The sequence below is a fragment of the Hippocampus zosterae genome, chromosome 17, assembly GCF_025434085.1.
Source record: "Hippocampus zosterae strain Florida chromosome 17, ASM2543408v3, whole genome shotgun sequence".
Taxonomy (NCBI): Eukaryota; Metazoa; Chordata; class Actinopteri; order Syngnathiformes; family Syngnathidae; genus Hippocampus; species Hippocampus zosterae.
Genome location: NC_067467.1, coordinates 6,047,603 through 6,070,245, shown reverse-complemented (window position 1 = coordinate 6,070,245; position 22,643 = coordinate 6,047,603). Strand labels below are relative to the sequence as shown.

The following is a 22,643-nucleotide window of genomic DNA, read 5'->3' as shown; positions in this document are numbered from 1 at the left end:
CCAACAATTGTGAATGTGCATTGCATTATGCAATGGTGAAAAAAAGAGATACTCCCAATACATTACATGTTTATTTATATCGCGCTTTCACAACAGCTGCAGCTGTAACAAAGTGCTTTACAGAACAGTAATATAGTCAATAAAAAATATGCTAATATAACAATACATAAGACATGGACAGCCATGAAATCATAACTATAGTACAGCATACACCTTGTTGTTTGAAGCAATTATTAATGAAAGAGCAGAGATTCAAAGTGGCCTTTCACCAGTGGATCAGAGACCTCGTGCTCTAAATGTGCACACGTCTGCCACAAGCTAAGTTTGAAAGTAAACAAGAAGCCGTAGCGTCCATTCACAAGAAAAAATATTAGTTCACTTCTCCTGTCCCATGTGAGTCTACTTCAACTCCAAGCGCTGACTCTCAGGTCCAAATACGCATCCGCGCTTCACGCCAACGTTCCTCTCTCATCTTCAGCTACAGGAGCCATCATCCATCCAGCCCCACCAACGCAGACTGTCCAACAGCACCGACATCACCGCTGAACAAAACGGGAATGCTGCCACTTACATGAGCAAAAAACAAGCGGCCTGTCAAACGATGACAGATAGCACCGACATTCCTCCCCTTCAAAATCAGTGCTGGTACACACGTGTTTCCGAGAAGGCGCAACCATCAAGCGCAGATTTTTCCTGCGACAATCATCATGTACAAAATGCTGAAAAACAGTCCGCAACAGGTCCACACAAAGGAAGACAAAACAACAAAAAAGCAGAGCTCTTCGCAGACGGCTGCCAACTATGGCGCCATATTTGTTAAACCCATAAACTATTTAATGGTTTGTTTAAAAAAAACAAAAAACAAAAAAAAAAACAATGAAATGCAAAATGTTACAACCCTGTAAAATGTACAAACATTCAACAACCAATACTTGTAAGCTGACAGTATTTCGGTCTATGGACCTTTTCCTCATGATGTTCCTTGTCTCTCATGACGACACACAACTCTAATTAACCCACGGGGATAAATAAAGTTTTCTGAATCTGAATCCCACAATTGGAGTAAGCTGCCATTTGTAAAAGTATTCCTAAGTGGTATTCACGCAAGTAGATTAAAGTCCAGATCGAAAAAAGTCAACACTTGTTTGTGAGCGAATGGCTTCCAACTGCTCAAAGAGGGAATAAAACGATGGCCTTTCTGCAGGATCTTGATCCCAGCACTGCATGGTCAGACTCCTCAGCTGTTCTCGGGGAAATATAGAGTATTATCAACACCCGTTAGAGCTCTAAAATAGATGTCATGATTTTCGTTACCTCAGAGGGGCAGTCTGCGGGACAAGGCAAACGCTTCCGCCGCTCCAACAAGCCGATGAGCACATTCACGTTCATCTCTCTGGGGGATAACCCCGCCATCTTGCCAAACTTCTACAATACAGAGGACATGGTACTTTTAAATTGGAGGCACGCGCAAATTTGCGTTTTTGTTTTTTTTTAGCGCTGGCACCAGGAGGCCAAAGACGGCATTACCACTGGCGGGCTTTGGCTCGGGTCGCAGCGGGTCAGAATCTCATACAGCGTCACGCCAAAGGACCAAACATCGGAGCGAAATGAAAATTTGTTTAGTTTCAGGCACTCAAGGGCATACCTGTAAAGGATATACCACAAAGTATTAAATAAGTGCCATAATGGTGAAATTTGTGTATGTGTGTGTGTGTGTGTTACAAACTCACCAGAACACTGGACTGTCACCGTCTTCGGACACACGGTAATAGGTGTCATTCTCAGGGATATATTTGGACAGGCCAAAGTCGGCGAGCTTCACCAAGCTGTCGTTTTTCACTAAGATGTTACGTGCAGCGAGATCCCGATGGATGTACCGCTTTGAGTGCAAGTATTCCATCCCCTAGGAAAACACATGAGATGAAATATGGTGACTTGTCAGACAGTATATTCCAGACCAAAGACCCAAAGGGCAAAAGAGATTTTCTTTGACTCTGAGAGCCGTTGATGTAAAATGCTGTCAACGGGAACCCGAGGAGCGCGTTCAACGTCAGTTGCAATCAATACATTTTTCCTGGGAATGGCCGGAAAGTGTTATCCAATTCTGGTTTGATCTTTAAAATGGGAAAGTTTAAAAGCAAAAAGAAAAAAACTATGGCCAGCCGATGGCAACATTGAGTCTCTTTTGAATGAGATCACACTGTATAAAAATTATGCTTGGAGCTGTTAACATGGCAGACGTCTGAAAAGTGTTTTGTCATGCTAAAACTGCTATAAAGAGTGTCGCAAAAGAAGTCAAAGATGACAGAGATTATTTTCATGTAAAAATAGAAATGATCACATATACATACGCACATGCATGGCACAATACACGCACACACTACTTAATATTACTACTACTAAATAAATAACATGCGAATAGTCAAGTTTGTCTAATGTAAAACGGTTACACCAGTGAATATTTGTAAATACATTATGTTGGCAAATAAGCACATTTTCATTGATATTGTTGGTATTTTATTGAAGAAAATAACTGTCCAGATGTTTGAGGTGGGGAAAAAAAGCAAAATAATTAGAATAAAAGTCACTGTTGTGCAAAACACATCTTCTAACAAATCACTTGTTTTCTACATAATTTGGTGCGAAAGAGTTGATTTGGGTGAAACCAACCCATTTACCAGCGTTGATTACTAAAAACACTACTTGGCTAACACTAACACTTTTTTTTTGTATTTAAAAAGAGTCACATTTTTCGCAATTAAACAGACTCAAATTTTTCATGTGATCTGTTTTTACGTAGTGACGAAACAATATTCTGTAAATCTAGGAAGATCAGTCAGAACGCTCGACATGGGTTGACTCTCAATTGGTTCTTTTTTTTTTAAATGGCTGACATTCAAAGAGGTAAGAGGTCATTGTGGATCCATTTAAACGACGCTGAACTTTACACACGAAACGCTGGCATCTTGTGCACAAAATGAAACGCTCACTTCCACACAACAGGCATGACGGCCACAAACATCCTGAACGAGGCCGCGCAGCCTCCGCGAAGTAAACAGCTCACCTGGCAGATCTGCTGAGCAAACAGCAGGCACTGGGATGTACTTTTCTCTTGTTTTTGAAGGTATTTTTCCAGGCTGCCAAGCGGAAGGAACTCCATTATGAGCTGCACCACCTGTCCTCCTGTAAGAGAAGTTCAGAAATCTTGTGTTTAGGAATGTCCAAGTTTTTGGAGCTGTTTCTATTCTGAAAGCGATTAGCATCAGACAGCCGAGGATTCACCCATTTCAGTGCAGCATCCTTTGTACTTGACGATGTTGGTGTGATCGAGGGACTTGAGGGTCTCAATCTCTTTCAGCCAGTATTTGGGCAAATAACCGTTGTCTTGTTTCAAAGCCTTGACGGCCACGAGCTCCCCCGTGCCGTCGTTGGCGGGGTCGTACATGTACAGTGTCACCATTCCAAAATTACCCTAAAGGCGGGACGACGTGAGCCATTAGTTTCAGCGACGCCGATGGGAGCAAAACAGTCATTCGGAGATGAAGTCACCTTTCCTAAGATGGTCCTCTTTTTCAGATGCCGCTTGAGAAAGACGGTGGAGTGAGCCGGACAAAGTGTTTCGCTGGGGGATATATCAGGATCTGAGCAGAGGATAAGACGCATGAAACGCCAAGACTCGTGGTCACGTCAAGTTGAAAATCTTTGGCGCCGCACTTTTTTTCATGATGTCAATAAGATCTCTGAGCAACGAGCAGAAGTGAGGCCTTTCCAAGGGCTCGTAGGAGAGACACTTGTTGATGAAGATGGCCAGGTCCCGGGAGGACGGCTCCAACAACTTGCCCTTTTGCTGATAGAAGCGCTCTTTCTGTGGAAAGGAGACGGATGGAGGTGATTCGATTTGGACACGATATCCTATAGCGTGATAACTCGGGGTGGGGGCGGAGGGCCGACCTCCAGCAGCGTGGTGTCGCTCATGGGGAGATGGCCGTCGTTGCAGATTTCCAGCAGCGTGACGCCGAAGCTCCACTGGTCGGCGCCGATGCCGACGGGCGCCTTGCTGTAAACGCACTCGGGAGCGATCCAGGGAATACGCTCGAGTCGCTCTGCGGTAAGAGGGCGATGACATAAAAGCACTTGCTGGGATTTGGGATATGAGCCTTTTGCTGTATTTATTGATCATTTGATTTATGAATGCGGCAGTACACATTTTAAAAAACTTAATTTACAAGTTTATTGATGAGGTTTTATGAAATGTTGTTTGTGTGTTTCCTATTTTAGTATGTAATCGGTAACTTGCCCTTCACCACGAGTGCTGAATGCTTAAAAAAAAAAAGGAAGTAGCAAAAATGGAAGTAGAAGACTCTGTGATGTGGTGCTCTCACTTTCAGATCCGTTGACAGACAAACCATGGTGCGTACACATTTTTTAAAACTTAATTTACAAGTTTATTCGGGACAGAGCCGGCAGGAATGAATATCGATAAGTAAGATTTGTAATAGGCTCCTTGCACATACTATAGCGCCGTGACATCATATCTGTTGCAGATCATATGGTCTTCCTGTTTGGCCATTTCAATTCACACTCGTAGATTGTAGTACGCTTTAAAATGATTTCAAATCAGAACATTTTGAAATAGATTTCAATCACCTTGTAGTGATCGATGGTACTGACCTTCAAGGCACAGGATATTGACGGCAATGCCCGGGTCACTCAGCTTGACTGAAGGAGACGTGCCTTGTTCCAGACCTCGCCTCGCCACCAGGACGTTCCTGGCGCAAACGTTTCCGTGGGTGACGCCTTTTGTCGCCTACAAGAATGCAGATCTCATTGGAGTTAGCTACCGGTCAAGATATGTCATGTATGCACACTGGAAACGAGAAGCAATCCGCTGTAGTATCCGCTGTCCCCGAAAGGGTTAAAGTGACAGATATTGACTTCGGCCAATCGAAAGCGTACAAAGCAAGTGCAACTTACGAGGTAATTCAGGGCATTGGCAAGTTGTTTGGCCACGATAAATTTCCAGCGAGGCGTCAATTTGGCTTTTTCTCTGCGAAGGAAAACGTCCAAAGGCCCAAATTCCACAAACTCCTCCACCATGATGTCTGCAAGGGAAGGCGCAAGAGCTTGACTTTAATTGCTCCCACATCAACCTCTATTGATCAGACCTACGGGAAGATCAATATGAGCATTGTAGGATGAACCGAGTGCTTTGCATTTGCCTCTGTGTTAATCATTTTATTTATTTATTTCTTCTCCACAAGGGTGAAAAGCAGTGGTGTCAAACTCGTTTTTTGTCACGGGCCACATTGTAGTTACGGTTTCCCTTGCAGGGCCATTATGAATTTGGAGAAACCATATAAATGTTTAATCCCCTCTACATATTACATACACAGCTCACATCAAGTTGATCAAGAACTAGTTTTACAATCAGAAGTCAAGAATAATGACTGTAACTGTGGATGACATAATGACAATTTGAAATTTTGGTTCAGACTTTAGCAAGCTTTCACGGGACACATAAAATGGTGTGGCAGGCCAGATCTGGCCCTCGGGCCTTGACTTTGACACCTGTGGTGTAAAGGGATGAAGTGTCACGGCCAAGTGATCTGGTTGAAATGTTGTTTTATGAAATGTTGTTTGCGTGTTTCCTATTTTAGTATGTAATCAGTAACTTGCCCTTCACCACGAGTGCTGAGTGCTTTAAAAAAAAAAAAAGGAAGTAGCAAAAAATGGAAGTAGAAGACTCTGTGATGTGGTGCTCTCACTTTCAGATCCGTTGACAGACAAACCATGGACAAAAACCAGGTGATTGTGAGACACCTGGCTCATCAGACTCGCCATCTCAAAAAAAGCCTAAAGCAAACCAAAGAAAATATTGATTTCGAATCGATAGACGAGACTTTGCCGGATCGCTCGCAGTGTGACGGGCACTTACGGATGTGATATCTTCATGGCTTTGCTCGAGAACCTTGAGTACTACTTGGATCTTCTTGTACTTATCGCCGTTCAAGTCGTCCTCCTGCTCAGCAGCTACTTGCCCGACTTGCAGATGCGCCGAATAGATGTGAGTTCTAGTGCCAAAACCTAAATGCTGCCCCTGTCCGTAAACACAATACCCCGCCGCCTCAGCCAAGTCAAACGAAACTTGCAAAGCTTTCAAGGCGCAAGGAATGCGCTTCTCACCAGAATGAGGTCTTTGTACTTGATCTGGAAGCATAGCTCCAATTTGTTCGGAGATAGAGTCCGCGTGCTGGCACTGCTATCTATACCGCGCCTCTTGACGAGGAGGTTGGAAATCTCTGTGGAAGACAAAGACAAAAATGTGGTCAGTGGCACAACACAAACTACACGGTCAGACATTTGACCTTCACTTTTTAGTGCTCATTAAAAGTCTTAACTTACAACGTCATCTATCAAGTTACAGTAGTGCAATTGTTTGCTGCACTTTCTGCTCCATGTCAAGGTCAACTTTGTACAGAGTGCTCTTATTTTGGTTCTGAATGTGAAGCTAAAGTGATTCTGATGCTGTGCAGAAGCGAGTATATTCAAACGGGATACAGGGCCATTGGCCATTCAAAACAAAAAGTAATAATAATAATAATTATTCATTTATCTTTTTGGATGTGACCCTTGGAAAGAAAAAGTTATACACTCCAGTACCAATCCATTCATCGTAATTATGGCCACCGGTAGACGAGTGGCTACTGGCTAGCTAAACTAGTGTTTTTTTTTTTAAGTTTCTAAATTTAGACTTTGTCGGTAGCGACTGGTTAAAAGGTTATTCACAGGAAGGGTGCGGTACACAAAAATGGGTCAACATTCGTCGGAAAAACATGGCATTCGGTGTGGTGTTCCCCAGGGGTCAACATTGGGGCCACAACTATTTAATATGTGCATTAATTATATCGTTCAATGTATTGCAATCATTAAGATTAAATGCTCTATGCTGACAATACAAATATATTCAGCAAGATTTTCTTCTTCTGGCTCCTATTCAGGCATTTTTCCATATCTTTTTATGAAACACTTCCTGAAGAACAATGTGAAATCACCTATGTAAGTGTTCATCTCCTTGTGCATTATCATGAAATGCTATTGCCTGAAAAAAACTGCGCAACATGAATACAAGTGAAGATTCACTGAAATAAACACAAACCTCCTTGCCGGGGCCGACAGCATTTTTTAATAGTGTAGCTGTCTGTGCCAGACTTGAGAATGTAGTCCTTCAGGGTGTTTGTGAGCTCCTTCACACTGGAGAATTTCTCCTGCCAGCCATCCAAGGTGAAGACGGAATCTTTATGCTGGATGCAAAATAGCTTGTGGCTTGCCATCGATCCATTCTGCTGGCCATTGATAATATATATTTTTTTAAACGCTCACCTCGCCTGAGATGCAATGACTCCGACTTAAGGAGAGCGGCGACTCACCTGGTTTTTATTTGGCACAGCCAAAACAAGTCTGTGATAGTTGAGAACACTCCAACGCACGAGGCAAGCTTCTTCTTCAGCTTCCTCCTTTTTCAGCTTGTGTAGCACAAAGTCATCACTGGAAAAACACCACAGTTGTTTGTGGTGCTTACAGAGTACCACAGAGGGGGGGCGAAAACAAAAAAAAAAACTCACTGGATTGGTCCGTGCAGTCCATTAGCTTGACTCAGCAGCACCCTCGGGGGCGCCACCTCATGACAAAGATAGTGGTGGGCGTCCGCAGTCAGCCGGTAGTATCCATCGAGCAGGGAGATGAAGGAGCGCGCCTCCTGGCTGGAGCTCATCTCAACCTCCTACATGCACATTCACAAAGACAACGAGTGGCGCTTAGTAGCACAGCTGCCACCTACAGATGCACTCACATTGTAAAGACAAAAAAAAAAAAAAATAACGCCAGAAGCGCACAGCGACCTCATGGAGTCTAAATGACTTATAAAAATGATTAATAAATGCATGGGCGAACTAGTGGAAACTCCGCATAAAGACAGGGTGGTGGAGGGGATATCCCCACTACCAAAAATATGTGTGGCACCGCAAAATGTTTCCTGATGTTTCCGTTGCAATCTGCGCCAGGGTCAATCGTCTGGTGCGTGGCCGTGAGTTGCCGACTGCAGTTTTTGGGGGTTGATCGATTCAGTCACAATTGATCGTGTTGCTCGGCGTGCAGCGGGCTTTAGTGTAGAATCTCAGCAGTTTAAGTTCACCTGTACTTTGCACACTTGATGGCCAGAATCCTGGAGCATTCTGTCATGGAAATGCCCTTGATGCCCGCCTATTAGTAACATGAGTCAATTAATTCTGATTATATAATAAGAAATGAATCATTAACTACTTTTTAAGTCCAATTCACTCATTGACAACATTATGGACAGATGAATTGATGATTCCCACCCATGGAAAAGAATTGCTTCTTTGTTATCTACTAAACACAATAAATTTATTTATTTTAAAAAATCATCTGTGCGTTCGTGTGGCCTTCATTTTTCAGTACTCAAGTAGTTGTACTTTCAAAAACGAATTTCTAGTATGTTTTTAACATACTTGGCCAATCAAGATAACGCTGAATCCGATTTTGATACGTCCCCAACCATGAATAAGCAGCGCTCTCACCATACACTTATTGTCCTGCGTGCTAATGCAAACATTAGCTTCACTGACAGCTATGTGAATGATTCCTGGGAAGTCACAGAAGGGGGTCCACTCGACACGAGCCGCCGCACTCGGCTGGCTGGTACCTCGCTTGGTTTTCCTGCCGTAGTCGCCGCTACGGTTGCTGTTGGCCTACGTGACGAAGCAACACGAGCAAAAGTGGGGTTGTCAGGAAGAACCAAAAAGTATCAACATTTCCTACAACAATATGACAAACCTTCTCAGAGGACATCATTTCCCTCCACTGAAGCCCCGTGTTGGCAGATACCATCAGCTCATGCGCGTTTTCCGCCACGCCGTCCCCCCTCGAAGCATCCGGACTTGTGTCTTCGTCATCCTCGCTCAGCCTCAGGTGGCGCACGACGAAGGTCTCGGAGCCGAAACGCGGCGCCAAGCACTCGAGAGCATAGATATACTTGCAGATAATTTCCTTCACGTCCGGCTTCTTTGCTTCCATATTATTCTGGTAGGTGCGCATGGATCGTTCAAACATCCACCGGAGCCTCATCTTTGTCAGGACTTTGTCTTCTGATATGTGCTTGGCATAAGACTTTGGGATGCAGTTTATAAAACTGGAAAGACACACCACTGTTATATGCCCTGCCCTCAGATATTACTCAGAAAATTACAAAGCAATGCATTTGATTCATACAGAAAAACATATACAGTATAATACATACATAATTTTGTCTGTGATTTTCCCCGAACAGTATGAAATTATTCTTGTAATGACTTTAGTTAAAAAAAAAAAAAATTCTTATGATATGACTTTTTTTCTTGTAATATTACAATGTGATATAATTTTACCTTTTTGTGTGAAAAAAAATAAGCCATTTTATTTTGACAATATTTGAACTGGACATCTTGTTATATTGTGGCTTTTCCTTGAAATATTATAACTTTGTTTTTTTTTTAATAACTTTTTATTCTTGGAAAAATACAACTTCATAGTATAACTTCATTAGTGTAATATTATTACCTTTTCCTTGTCTGTGTTTTATGTTATGTGGTGTGTTTATTATTTTACTTTATGTTAACCGTTTTGTTACAGCTGTTGTGAAAGCGCTATATAAATCAGCATGTATTGTTTTTTTCTGAAGCATATCGGTATCTGACTTCAGCCTTGTAATATACAGTAATAACAATATTCCTGTATATTTTTTTTTACATGTCTCTTTAAAAATATATGACTTCCTGGTGATTAATTTATTTATTTATTTATTCCTAAAAAGCACATGACTTAACTCTTATCATGATTATATTTTTGCAATATTATTTCATTGAATTATGACCTTTTCTTAAACTTTATGCTCATGATAGTGTTTCTTTTTGTCATATTATTCTGTCTTAAAAAAAAAAGACTTAAGACCATATTGCAATTTTATGACTTATTTCTTCTAATATGACTCCAGCCTTGCACTTTTACATTTTTCCCCCCGAAGATTAAAGAAAAAGACGATGCTTGTAATATAATGGCAAGCTTCATCATGTAAAATTATGACTTTACAAGCACCTTTTTTTTCACAAATCTTATCACGCCTTGCACTTGAGTGAGAAAATGCCTTGATGGATACTGTATTGCAGCTCGGTTTTGATTGTCTATAAAATGACGACTATGACGTCATGAGAGCAGGACTTTGGCTCCAGCTGATTAGATTGCACATGTGTTCCTATCTTAAAGGTGTTACCTGGTCTTTTTTGCAACACGCTGCAAGGTGCTGCCCGTCAGCAGCGCCAGGTGCATGAGGTGGAGCATGGCCATGCCCAAGCTCTCGTTTTTAAAGAGACTCAGCTCCTCCTCTGAGTTCAATTTCTCCATCGGAAAGAGTTCATTCACAAAGTCATACTTGGCCTGTTGGGAAGAGATGGGGCTTGTCAGGGTACCGGCGAGGCAATGTGCCTTGAGAGGTCCGACACACACCTGGGCAAATAAATACTCCACCGATTTGATTTCCAGCACCGGTTGGCCATCGTCGTCAGCATGCGTCACACTTTTTACAGTGAAACGAGCCACATCTGGCTCCTTGTCATTAAATGCGTGCCAATTGCGAAAGTAGAACCTGCACACAAGGAAACAGCTGTTTGTAGTGAGACAATGGTGGTTTGTGGCGTGCGATGATGACATTATCTACCTCATTCGGAAATGAAGAATAAGACAGGAGCCCTCCTTTGGGTGAAAGACGTGATTTGGACTGTACCAGCAGCATGACATGGGGTCATACAGAGCAAACAACACATAGAATAGTGGTGATATCCCTGTTTAAGACACACAGTTTGTTACACACTTCACACAACTTGATTTGAATGTGATTTTATTTGCGTCTGAGTTAATCGTCATTCTTCTCACCAACAACCTCTGCGGCTGAGATGCACAGCTCCTCCGCGGTGACCTGTTCTGCGGCTGTGTGCGACAAGTAACGCTCTTTGTTGGGGCTCCAGAAGAGGTAGACGTGAAGGCCGTCATCCTGAGGGGTGACCAGGGATTGCGTTGAGGACCTTCGCTTGGAACTCTTGGACCACCTCCTGACAGGCATGACAGCAGAGTCCTGTTACAGACACACGCACACAGTTAGGTTAGGCGTAGGTTAGTGATAAACTACAACACGTTACAGCTTAACATAAACATTCATCCGAACGTAACTGTATCATAAACCTATGATGTTGCATGTACCTATACATGCTCACAGCTCCTTCTGTGACTGAGAAGTCATTGTTTTTTCATACCATCCAGAGTGAAGGATTCAATGAAAAAATGCGCACTCATAATCTGAACATTGCTCAACTTAATTGATTTGATTAAACAATGACTGTGGATGATATGCTCAGCAATAACTTGTCAGACATGTTATTTGCCTGTAATTGTGTGAATATAATGGATAAAATTGACCACAAGAATTCCAATATACTAACATTTGTGTTTCAGGCATGACCCTTGACTGTACCTGACAACCATGCAGTTCTACCACTGATTGGTTGAGTTTGCTCTTTATGTTATGAATAGATTAATGGCCTGCTCTTTCAAAATTGTGGACCGGTTGGTCTCTTGGGGTAAATATAGAGGGGGAAAAAATTAAATAGCACTGCACCAGCCGCCCCCACCCCTCACCCAAAAAAATCCAGTCCACTGAACATCTGTCCTTTACGCCAGACGGCCACTCCAGCAGTATAAATTTTGTGAATAATAACATAATATGGTTCTAGATGTTGGTTCTTCTTTACAGTTAATGTGACTATTCCAAAACAGCAGATGATAGAAATAATTTAATAACGAAAACAAAAGACTTAATGAATTTCTGATGAGACTTGAACAATACGAGTAATTACAGTACCACAATTGGCGTCAGGATACATGCAAATTCACCCAACAGTTTTTAAAAAATACAAAAACAACTCGAGGTAATAAAGTATTAGTGACTATGGTTCAAAAATGTAAACTAGTCCAAAAAATAGAGGGTTTCGGCAGTATCCCGAAAGATTGTGGTGATTAGCATGAGTGAAATTCACACGTAGATGACATCTTAACACGACCGTCTCTGTTGTATGTCGACAACAAACTGCATTGGCAAAGCTCGTCATTTTACTTTAACGTTGTTGCCGTGCCTCCGTCATGACTGAGAAGACCAAGCCGAGGACCTTACCTTTCAATCCGTTTCAAAACTATAAATCGGTGTTAAGGCTTCCATCAAAAGTCATTGAGCATTAAGCCCACCATGTCGTATTCGCTCTCTCGAAACCTCGTAGCAGTTGACTTCCTCAAACAATCCCGGAAGTGACGTAAGCCCCCACCACCACCCAAGGCAGAAAACGGAAAATTATTTTAAAAAAGAGATAATTTAGGCACCATACTTTAATAAATGAAACTATTTTCTAATATTTTGTAGAAAACAGCAAATAACGAAGCATGATTTCATTTGTTCAGCTCATCCACACACAGTCAAGCACTTGAAAAATATCAAAAGTGCTTTTGACTAAATCCTTCACAAGTGTTTTATTTAAATATGAATTCAACGTTACTGTAATTTCAGTAAATAGGGTTGCAATAGGATTGATGTTTTCTGTTGGTTTGAGTGACACTACAGCAGAAGACAAGAGGACTTTCCGTTGGTCTTGGCTTTGTCAAACACAATAAGCTTGATGCAATAGGTCACTGAGTCATGGCTCACCTTTTTTTCCCCTTCTTCCTCTTCATGACTACAAAGATTTATGACTAGTTTTGTTGTGTTGAGATGCAACTAATCACTATGACATAAAATGTCTCTGATAAGAAAAAACACAACATTTCCAGGAATTTCTCTTGCGTTGTTCTATAGTGATTTTTGTGGCACCTAAATTTACCACAGGGTTTTAAAATGATTTCAAGCGGTCATATTTATAAGGCGTAGACTTGCTTTATGGTGTGAATTACTGTAACCTACAGTATATGTCAATATAAAGAGTGAAATTGAATGAACTGGTAGAGCATTGGAGTGAAATTGATGAGACTGGGCCTTTTTTTTTCAAACGAGCTAATCGCAGTAAGAGAAATAAAATGTGTAAAATATTCCTTAAACCTTTTCATGCACCCTGTAAACGGACAAAATAACCAGTGCACTGTAGTCACCGCTGTCACTGAAAGGGTTAAAGTGTTGACTACAAACACACGTGTTCACCTTCAATTCTTTGCAACGTGAAATTGCGTTTGTGACTTGGGAGATACAAATCAGTTTGCTTTATTCAAGAATCTCAAGAAGTTGGGTCCACTTTGAACAAGTTTATAGAAAATTGGTGGTACAACCGGGCTAAACATCTAAAAACAAACACACATGTTTGAAGGGGAAATGAGAGAAAACAATAATACTCAAGTGTACAGAATAATTTTGGTGTCCAAGTACTATTTCAAAGAAAAAGAACACAATAGACATGCTGTGACTATTTCCCCAACCAAGATTCATCAAGAATAGAGGAGTTGCAGGGCAGCCAAATCCTTTTTACTGGTAAGCTCGCTATGTGTATCTAGCTCAATGTTTTACCCACGAGGCAAACTAGTCGCACACCTAGTTGCCGTGAGTTTGCAGCGGGGGGTTAAAGACTTCAAATGGTAAACGCGCTCCCTGATGGTCAGTCCTTTTTGGCTTCTTCCGTCTCCTCTTTAGCATCCTCGTAGGTGGCGTCTTCGTCGTTCTTGTCGCCTTCATCCGTCTTGGAGTTGGGCACCCAAAGTCCAGAGTCGATGCAGCGCTTCATGTGCAACTTAGCCTCCTGAATCCCCCCCCAAAAAATAAAAGACAAAGAAAAAAAAGCGTGAGTAGTTCATTCTTTTCTATTATCGGTGGGTACACTATTCATTCAAATTTTAAAAATGATGCGTGTAAAATATTGAAATTTCAGTTTAATCATTTGTTATTTACATGTCTTTTAATTATACTACTTATAGTGACAATAAGAGGTGTGGATCGAGGCTGTGCAGCTACAAGCTTCACTCTATGTTTGATTGCATTTCATAATTCATTCATTCATTCATCATTCAATGAATGAATGCATTTCATAATTCAAATGTGGTAAATTGTATTGAATTCTATGATTCTATCGCATCCCACGAGAAGGTACCCCGTGCAACACTCGTGGTTCTCCTTCCACACGACTCGCCTGACTGGAGGCCAGAACATTCTGGTTTAACTCCAAAATTGATTTTACTTTCGGGTCATTTGAATGCAGACGACAAAAATATCTTTGCTCCTGCATCGTCACCCGAGTTGCAACCAGAAAGTCGCTTACCGTTGGATCCATCTTGCTAATAACATCTTGCAACATTTGGATGTTCTTGTCATCAAAGCATTTTTGCATCTCCTGCAGGAAAAGAAAAAAAAAACATAAGTGAGGCACTTGAAAGTAGAACATTTCACGAAATTGACAGGACTTACCTCTGGTAGCGTCTCGTACACGTCAACAGGATCGAGCCCGCCTGGTCCTAAGCGCTTCTGTCGCTCCTCTTTCTCGTACTCCTGCATGGCCTTCTCGATCCGGATCTTGGCCCGACCGCGCACGCGCTCCTTGAAAGACTCTAGCTCGTCATTGAACGCATCGCGATACTGCTGATCTGACGTCTGCGGAGTAAACCAAGAGCCAATGATGAGATCTTTTTTAAGGGTCAAACAGTATGTTCAGTCGCAGCTTGATGGCACGCCAGCCCACCTTGATTTTGGCAAAAAACTGACGATAGCATCCTCGGGGGTCCACCTTGAGGGTTTTTGCCAACTCCAGAATGAACTGCATGACGATGGTCTGATGAGCCACTTGATCCAACAACGCGTGTTTCTATTGAAAGGGGCCAAAGCAGATGTTTTGTGCTTCGAGGGCTATTTGGATGTCGGCTTATGTAGCTATATCTGAAGTTACGGTGGCCCTGTCTATAAAAAAAATACCTATACACAGGGATGGCAATGGGTAGTGATGAAAAAAGTGAAGAGGGGCGTGGCCTGGACGGAGCGACCAATCACAACAAGTAAGACATCATACACGTCCAATCGCACGGCTGTTTACAATCGGAAGATGGAAAGACTGATCGGGAGAACTCGTGAAACTCGACGATAATGTACCTGACCCCCCCGCCCCCTAAAATTTACTCAACGGATTTAGACGATTCACAAAAATGATCAATTTAAGAAATAAAACGGATTTAAGAAAACCTTTATTAGTCTCGCAATGGAGAAATTCCAGATTCACAGCATTTACGCGTATCCGCGGAAAATTGCCGTCCCTGTATACATCATCATATATAAATATAGCGGAGCTGAAAAAGCCAGAGAGCATTACCTCCTCCACTTCAAGGTCAATGCACATAATGACCAGGTAGTTGGCCGTCTCCTCGCACACAAGATGAGGGTTGTCAGACAAATACTTCTGGCTGTCATCCCAGCGTCGCAGCATGCCTGAGGGGAAGACAACACACGGGGGGGGGGGGGGGGGGGGGGGGGGGTGGGGGGGGGGGGGATTGAGCACACCTCGCAGCAGGAACTACGCAACCAGCGTCGAGCCCGAGGCCTCTTCTCACCAAAGTGTTTGATCTGCTTCTCATATTTTTCGACAAAGGTCTTATGCTTCTTCTCTTTGTCCTCTTCGGACTCCTCCACCACGTTGGGCTTGATGTTCACGACACTCTGCATAAACAGACCCAAAAATATATCAGGAAACCACAACGTTTGGTTTCGAGAACCTTATCAACCGCCGGTGGAAATTTCCTGTGAAAGGACGCATCGCACTCCTGCCTTATCTGAAGAAACATAGATGAGGTTAATTCAAGAACTCTTAAAAGCACAGTATGTAAAGTTACCATTTTGCACTTCCACCCCCCCAAACACATTAATATTGAATATCAATGTCAACAACAAATCTAGAAACATCATACAACAGCGGCTAAATGACTTAACATGCTCACAAATAAATTAATAAATGTGTCATTTAGGAATTGTCAGGGCAGAATGTTATGAGATAAACCCATTTGGATTAAGTTCACACTTATTAAAGGATGAAATTATGCTGTTTAATAGTTAATGTGCATTTTACTGCTGTGCTTCAAATAAATATGGCTTCCATATTCTGACTGTGACACTGAGCCAGAAGGGTAGAATGTGCATCTGAAAATTTAATGTGCCCTTTGACTCTCATCGTGTGGTGAACAGCGCCCTCCAGCGGTATAAAAAGGTATTTGTAAATTAAATGTTGAAGTGCGCACAATGCTAAATGCTTTGTTTAATTATACTCTATATATTTTTTTTCCTCAGCACATTGCATTTGTTAATTTCACAAAAGTTTTATTGAACCTTTCAATACGATACATTAACTCATTCACTCCCAAAGACGTTTTTAAACGTCTTTTCAGACTTAGTCCAAATTGGCTGGTACTGAATGAGTTAAAGATTTAATGTTTTGGAACCATTTGCTTTCAAATAATGATTTAGGTACAATTTAAATAGAACTTTGATGTGCAATACTTTTAATTGAATCATCAAGCGCACCGCTGTACCATCTCAGGGTTGTCCCCACCTTGCTGAAGCCTTCTTTGCTGAGGGTGTCCACGTTCCATGGCATCTTTTTCTCTTCCCTGGAGTGATCTTCCAGCTTCCTCTCCCAGTCGCGCTGCTCCTTCATCAGTTTCTTCTCCTCCGCTTGCGCTTTGCTCAGGTCGGCCTTGCTTTCGTCCGTCGCCGACAGGCTCAGCTCCTGGATTTTCTTTTGTACTTCAGACACTTTGCGACGGCACTCTGTGAGTCCCTTGCTTAGGTCTTTTGTTTTTTGCTGGAATTCTTCCATTCGCTCCACACGGGCCTGGAAAAGTTCACAGTTGGCTTCGGGCTGTATTTACACTGCGTTGTTAAAATGACACAACTCTGAATGTTTTAATCTTTAGTTTTAGAAGTGGTATGAGTTAAGAGAAAAGAACGCCTAGAATTGGATTCGTAAAATTAGCAAACAAATGTATGAATGCCGTCAGTGGAATAATGCCATATTGTGAGTCACGTGACAATGTCAGTGACATAAACAGCCACAAAAATTTGGTCTCAAATCTGAATTTTGTCTTCTTTTTTTATAATATGTGTCATAATATGCCACCGCCTTTTACTTTTTTTACATGAATATCGTCCAAGTAGTAAGAATCTAGATGTGCAACACCACATAGTGAGATACATCTCTGCCAGTCAGCGAGACTGACGATTACTTGTTTCCATAACGATTGTACTCTTATGTACCAAATGAAATGTCCAGTAAAACACATCATGGATTTCAAAACGCCTCGCGACATCACTCAAAGTCGGAGGTGGCAATTTTTACCTGGTGTCTCCACCTGAAGAGGCTCGGTGTGTCGATGTTTGGGTGGGTGTCATCTTCGTCGTCCGACACCTCAATGTGGTTCCACACGCTGTAGTCTATTCTGGACATGATAGAAAAATCTCAAGGCAGGTAGCGTTTAGCTTTTAGGAGGCTAGTAGGACCCGCCGAAACAGCGAAGGCCTAATGAATCTAAGTTGAGCTGATGATCATAAATTGGGGTAAAAGAATGCTAAGATCTTAAATTATGAAGTAAGCTTGATTTCAAAGCGACGTCGTTTTTGCTTCGACTGAATAGACCAAAAAAACGAGCTACAGAAGCTAACGTTAACCTGCCGAGAAATTCTAGAAAGTACTGCTGCGGTGCATTTCCGGTTTACGTCGTAAGTCACATGGCGCACTGTTTCACGACTCTCGCTCAGATTTGTATTTTACAATACAGCAATCCCTTGTTTTTTCATCATATAAAAATATAGACAATAAGATTTTAAATTATTCCACTACAATTATTTATCTCATGAAGATAATAGCTTTGTTTCCGCTACACGCTATGTGTCTGACGTCACCAGGAAAGTTGCGTTGCTCTTCTCAAACACCACGTCTCGTCTGTAAAATGAAAGCGAGTATCTGTTTGAAATCACTGTCATCGTATGAATAATGTCACGTGACAACAATTTCATCACATATTTATTCAATAAATTATACTTCAGCCACTGATGCTTCCAGCTGTTGTCCCACAAGCTACGTTGGAAACTACGTGCTGGGTTTCCTCTCTGTGTGTTCGGGATCTTTAAAACCGGAGCAGCAGAGGGAGTTTGCGCCATATATCCGGCAGCACCGTCGCATGTCATCGATCACATCCGCGCACATGCTCTCCACGTACTTGTTAGCTGCCGGAATGGAACTAAGTTAGCATTGTGCACAAGTCGTTTGGAAACATATTGTCAATAAAGATGTCTTTCAGCCGCGATATACCTTGTAAACACGCCTGGATGGCGCAAGCTTGTTTTTTGCAAGGATCTTTTGCTGGCATTACTGAAAGGAAGCGTTTTCACGTTGATTTAATGTTGTGATCACGTGACGCTCAGCGAGCCCATGGAATTTCTTTCAATTTTCACAGCGACATCTGTTGACTATTGATGGTATGGCAGTGTAGCATTTTATAACTTCATGGGATTTGATTCAATACATTTTATTTCCTAGAGTTATGAAAATTAATGTATTTACATAAAGTTATGTTATGTTGTATTGTATATACTGTACACATTTGATTCCTTTGTTACGGTACAAAAACAGCATTTTGAGTCTTCTGTTTACAGTACACAATATGGACAAATTTTTAAATCCTTGAATTTGTAAATGACACTCGTCAGCAAAAATACTAACAATAATAATAATAATCGGAGGTGGCTTTCAAAATTGTCTTTACTTTTCCCCAAGCCCGTCCAGCGCCATGTATGTTCATTCTAAATGATTACATTGACAATCATGAGGATGTGCCCTAGAAGGTTGTTTCCCCCAATGACAAGCCATTGGACCATGAAAGGTACAAATTTAGCACCTTTATTCTTACAGTGTAGAAAATAGATGGATAAATCGACATGTTGAACTTCAGCTTTGCATATGCCACTTTGCAGACTGTTGTGGCAATGGCATACACGGTGGTTATCAGTCATAGCTAATGAGATCGGCAACAATTTGAGGAAATACGTTCACTCTACTGTAAGCCTCACTAGACGCTATCTATGTTAAAATTGTGACATATTTAGCATAAATACTGGATGTGTTGTAAAAATCCCTGGTGGTTGGTTCACACCTTCTGTCTAGCTTTGCTCTTGGCTTTGACAGTGAACTGCTTGCTCTTCTTCCCTAGCGTGTTGGATGCGGTGCAGGTGTAGGTTCCAGGCACCAGTGAGGAGGAAGTGAGCACAGCTCCTTGGTCATCTTCCTTTTTTGGCTCCGGCTCGGGTTGCCAGCTGTAGACGGGTGTCGGGTTCCCTGTGGCGGTGCAGTTCAGTGTTGTTTCGCCACCGACTGACACAACCACGCTTTCTGCCTCGGGACTTTGGAACATCGGAGGAACTACATTGGAGGACATAATAATATCAAATGTTTGAAAAGGGTATATTATGAAAAAAATAGAATGAATGTTTGAAAAAAAATAGCTTGAAAGTGACTGTTACCTGCAGGAAAAAGCATGATACTGTACATTCTCTGAGGTTTGTTTTAAGAACTGCATGCCAGGCCATATGAAGTCATACTTGAGGGGATTTGAACTTACACTGCACAGACGCTCTCAGCGGCTTAGAGGTGACTGTCAGAGGTGGTTGAGGTCCCTCCGGTCCCAGTTCCAGTTCGGCCACGCAGCTGTACCGGGCGCCGTCGTCGGCCTCGGAGGGCGTGATGACGAAGATAGAGGAGATTTGCACCGGCGAGGGAGAAGTCAGCTCGGTAAAGGAGCGGTTATGCACCTCGCTGCGCTCCCTGTACCACCTCAAGTTCAGGTACTGAACGGGAGCAACGTTCTGGACCTCACACAAGAGCTGGTACTCCTTTCCTGCCACCATCGGCCCGGTATGATTCACTATCGTGATGGTGACGCTGTCTGGGTTTTCTGTGAAAAAAAAAAATACAATTAAAAAAAATCTTAAACCACAAAAATGTAGATCTTGGATACTGTAATTATAAAAAAATACATAAAAATGGCAAATGCTAAAATACATTCAACTGACTAAAATATAATAATTGATTATAATGTGTTAAAAATCAACGATGAAAATAAGAGATGAAAAAATAAAAGAATATTGTTTAAACAAGAAATGAAATTATTAAAATTAATTATAAGTCCAGAACAAAATTGTAATATACATATATGAAATAAAATATGTAAAAGTAAATAATAATTTGTCAACAAAAAGAGAATATTAAAAACAAATATTGTAAAAACACATTTAAAAAAGATGGTAAAATACTACCAAACAAAATACAGGGTGCTGTAGTCATGTGCACATGATGTGATCAACAGTACACGCTGTCAAATGGTGATCTCACTATAGAGGACGAGATTGAGCTTCTCCTCGCACTGGCGCGGCGCGGTGAAGAACACCCCATAGCAGATGGGCTCCTCGATCCAGTCGATGAGGCTGTCCACCTTCCACTGGACGCTCGGGCCTTGCTGAGTGTGCGCGGCGCTGATGGCCGACTCCCAGCCCAGCACGCGCACAGGCCGGGTCGCCTCGCAACTCACCAACACCGGCTCCCCAAAGCCCACCACCACCCTGGCGGGCTTGAGGATTAGGGAGCAGCCATCACCTGAAACTGAGATAAAATAAATAAATATAACAAGTCAACTCAAATCCAAATAGCTTAGTGGGACCTTGACCTTTTTGTCACATGGTTCTCATTAAAAAAAAAAAATCGATTCTAGATTACAGCGATAAAATGGATTGTTGTGAAGTGCAGTTAAGACAAAAGTAAAACACACAAGGATATATTGTTGTTTTTGTGTTCGATTGGCAGAGACAATAAATGTCCTAGGTGCAAAAGTGAAAGTGGCTCTTTTTTTCCAACTTCAGTCACTGACTGAACTAATATCTCCTAATGCTCCTCGGGAGTGTTCTCATTTAACTTTTGCGTGTTTCACTGTTTGTCCCGTTCAATAAACACCTGAAGAGCAAGTGAAAAACTTGTGAATGTAAATGTGTCTCACAAATAGACCACTTGAGGGCGCTGTTCCCACACTTTAAATCGTGATCACTTTAAATCGAGGGATTTAAAGTGATCACGAGTTTTAGCAAAATGTGCCAAAAGGGTTTAAAACAAAACACAAACAAGGACATTAGGTCAACTGGAATTTTCCAACATTCCAAATAAGAAAGCATACAAAGCACTTTACGGAGATTTTGATATTATGTTGACATTCATGCGGCAAAACGAAACGTCATCAACTCGGCACAACTGCAAATATGCAGAATGCACTTTTAATATCCTTACGTTTGAATGACATCGTTTAGCATCGATCATCATTATCACTGACGATCATGCCACTAAACCCCGAAGTTGTACAAGTGGATAAAATAGCATCCTACCTGAGCAAAACATATACAGTGCTGCAATCCACCGCAGAGATGCCACATTGGCCATGTTCACTTGACGGTGAAGGAGCCCCGGATAAGAAAAATCCCAAGTTACACAAGCCTGGCAAACTCTGCAGGGAACAATGCTTGGTGGAGACAAGGGCCCCCTTCATCCCAGCTGACTTCAGTGTGTGTGTGTAGTGTGTTGTGTGTGTGTGCGTGTAGCAGAGGTACCGAAGGGAAAGAGGGGGTATTGACAGGTGGAAGGAGATCCCCACTGACTCTTGTCATATTTCGGACATGATGTTTATGCAGTTTTACAAAATGCTAAGAGGTCGTATTTTGAATGATGACTATTATTTTCACTTGTACGTGCTTTCTTTGTCTGCCAGCAGGCTTGTGGGTGTTGCTGTGTTGCACGCCCAGAGTCACACTGTGATCAGAATGCTGTACAACTGCAACACCATTTGATGCTTTGTGGTGTCATTACAGTGTGTGTGCAGCTGCAAAAACGCCACAGAACAAGAATGAGGGGACGGATGGAAGCAAATGAAATGAGGAATATATCACTTAATTTCAGTGAAATATAACTTTCAACATATTAAAACAAAAGGATTGGAACGGTGCAAGTGGGAAAAGTGGAGTCAGGCTAACTTTGCATTCCCTTCTAATTAGTATGGCGGCCTCGCACCATGTGAGTGAATGAGAGCAGCAGACGGGGGCCAAGTGGGGGCCCAAGCTGGCACGCAATCAATTAAAAACAAGTAAGTTGGATCACTACTTCAAGCGCTTGAGAACGTTTACATAATTGACAATACATTAGATCGGTGGTGGTAAGGGTCCCATGCCATCAAAAAAATACAACTGTTATATGAATAACAAGTCAAAATAAATCTGTGACATGGTTCAAGTTTGACATTAATGCTTTTCTTTGTGATAGTCTTTTTAAGGCAATAGTTGAACTCGCATTCACGATAGGCAGATGACGAACAATGAAAAAAAAAATAGTGACGCGCAATCGGAGGAGGCTTGGTGAAAAAATGTTTCGGCAGTCTTGTGTTATTTTTTTCCAATTAAACTCATTATAATAGTAATGATTTTTTTTTTTAGCTGAAGTTTGGCGGCA

At 41.9% G+C, this 22,643-nt stretch overlaps 3 protein-coding genes across 6 annotated transcripts; all 3 read right to left on the bottom strand.

Moving 5' to 3' along the window:
- Nucleotides 1–57: 57 nt before the first annotated feature.
- On the bottom strand, nucleotides 58–12,420 carry tyk2 (tyrosine kinase 2). Of its 2 annotated transcripts, none has more exons than XM_052049436.1 (24): nucleotides 12,275–12,420; nucleotides 10,984–11,182; nucleotides 10,769–10,892; nucleotides 10,558–10,696; nucleotides 10,325–10,488; nucleotides 8,854–9,208; nucleotides 8,598–8,768; nucleotides 7,623–7,780; nucleotides 7,428–7,545; nucleotides 7,157–7,343; nucleotides 6,184–6,299; nucleotides 5,936–6,097; nucleotides 5,766–5,853; nucleotides 4,975–5,102; nucleotides 4,672–4,807; nucleotides 3,952–4,103; nucleotides 3,715–3,865; nucleotides 3,550–3,641; nucleotides 3,283–3,472; nucleotides 3,065–3,183; nucleotides 1,731–1,903; nucleotides 1,528–1,645; nucleotides 1,315–1,425; nucleotides 58–1,241 (listed from the first exon to the last, which is right to left on the bottom strand). In XM_052049436.1, the coding sequence occupies exons 2-24, from the start codon at nucleotides 11,168–11,170 to the stop codon at nucleotides 1,113–1,115; spliced, it is 3,468 nt and encodes a 1,155-aa protein (XP_051905396.1). In that variant the 5' UTR covers nucleotides 11,171–11,182; nucleotides 12,275–12,420; the 3' UTR covers nucleotides 58–1,112. The 2 variants fall into 2 exon arrangements, with proteins under 2 accessions (XP_051905396.1, XP_051905397.1); XM_052049437.1 differs by having other exon boundaries at nucleotides 7,157–7,340.
- A 909-nt stretch (nucleotides 12,421–13,329) lies between these two features.
- LOC127590038 (hsp90 co-chaperone Cdc37-like) lies at nucleotides 13,330–17,810 on the bottom strand. Its single transcript, XM_052049442.1, has 8 exons — nucleotides 17,445–17,810; nucleotides 16,659–16,940; nucleotides 15,667–15,772; nucleotides 15,429–15,544; nucleotides 14,808–14,930; nucleotides 14,537–14,719; nucleotides 14,391–14,462; nucleotides 13,330–13,874 (listed from the first exon to the last, which is right to left on the bottom strand). The coding sequence occupies exons 1-8, from the start codon at nucleotides 17,550–17,552 to the stop codon at nucleotides 13,734–13,736; spliced, it is 1,131 nt and encodes a 376-aa protein (XP_051905402.1). The 5' UTR covers nucleotides 17,553–17,810; the 3' UTR covers nucleotides 13,330–13,733.
- LOC127590041 (cx9C motif-containing protein 4-like) lies at nucleotides 17,666–21,856 on the bottom strand. 3 transcript variants are annotated; one of them, XM_052049446.1, is made up of 5 exons: nucleotides 21,530–21,856; nucleotides 20,493–20,759; nucleotides 19,723–20,055; nucleotides 18,417–19,523; nucleotides 18,112–18,331 (listed from the first exon to the last, which is right to left on the bottom strand). In XM_052049446.1, the coding sequence occupies exons 1-4, from the start codon at nucleotides 21,582–21,584 to the stop codon at nucleotides 19,252–19,254; spliced, it is 927 nt and encodes a 308-aa protein (XP_051905406.1). In that variant the 5' UTR covers nucleotides 21,585–21,856; the 3' UTR covers nucleotides 18,112–18,331; nucleotides 18,417–19,251. The 3 variants fall into 3 exon arrangements, with proteins under 3 accessions (XP_051905408.1, XP_051905406.1, XP_051905407.1); XM_052049448.1 differs by lacking the exons at nucleotides 19,723–20,055; nucleotides 20,493–20,759; nucleotides 21,530–21,856 and adding an exon at nucleotides 17,666–18,047 and having other exon boundaries at nucleotides 18,147–18,331; nucleotides 18,417–18,563; XM_052049447.1 differs by lacking the exons at nucleotides 19,723–20,055; nucleotides 20,493–20,759; nucleotides 21,530–21,856 and having other exon boundaries at nucleotides 18,417–18,561.
- Nucleotides 21,857–22,643: the final 787 nt, after the last annotated feature.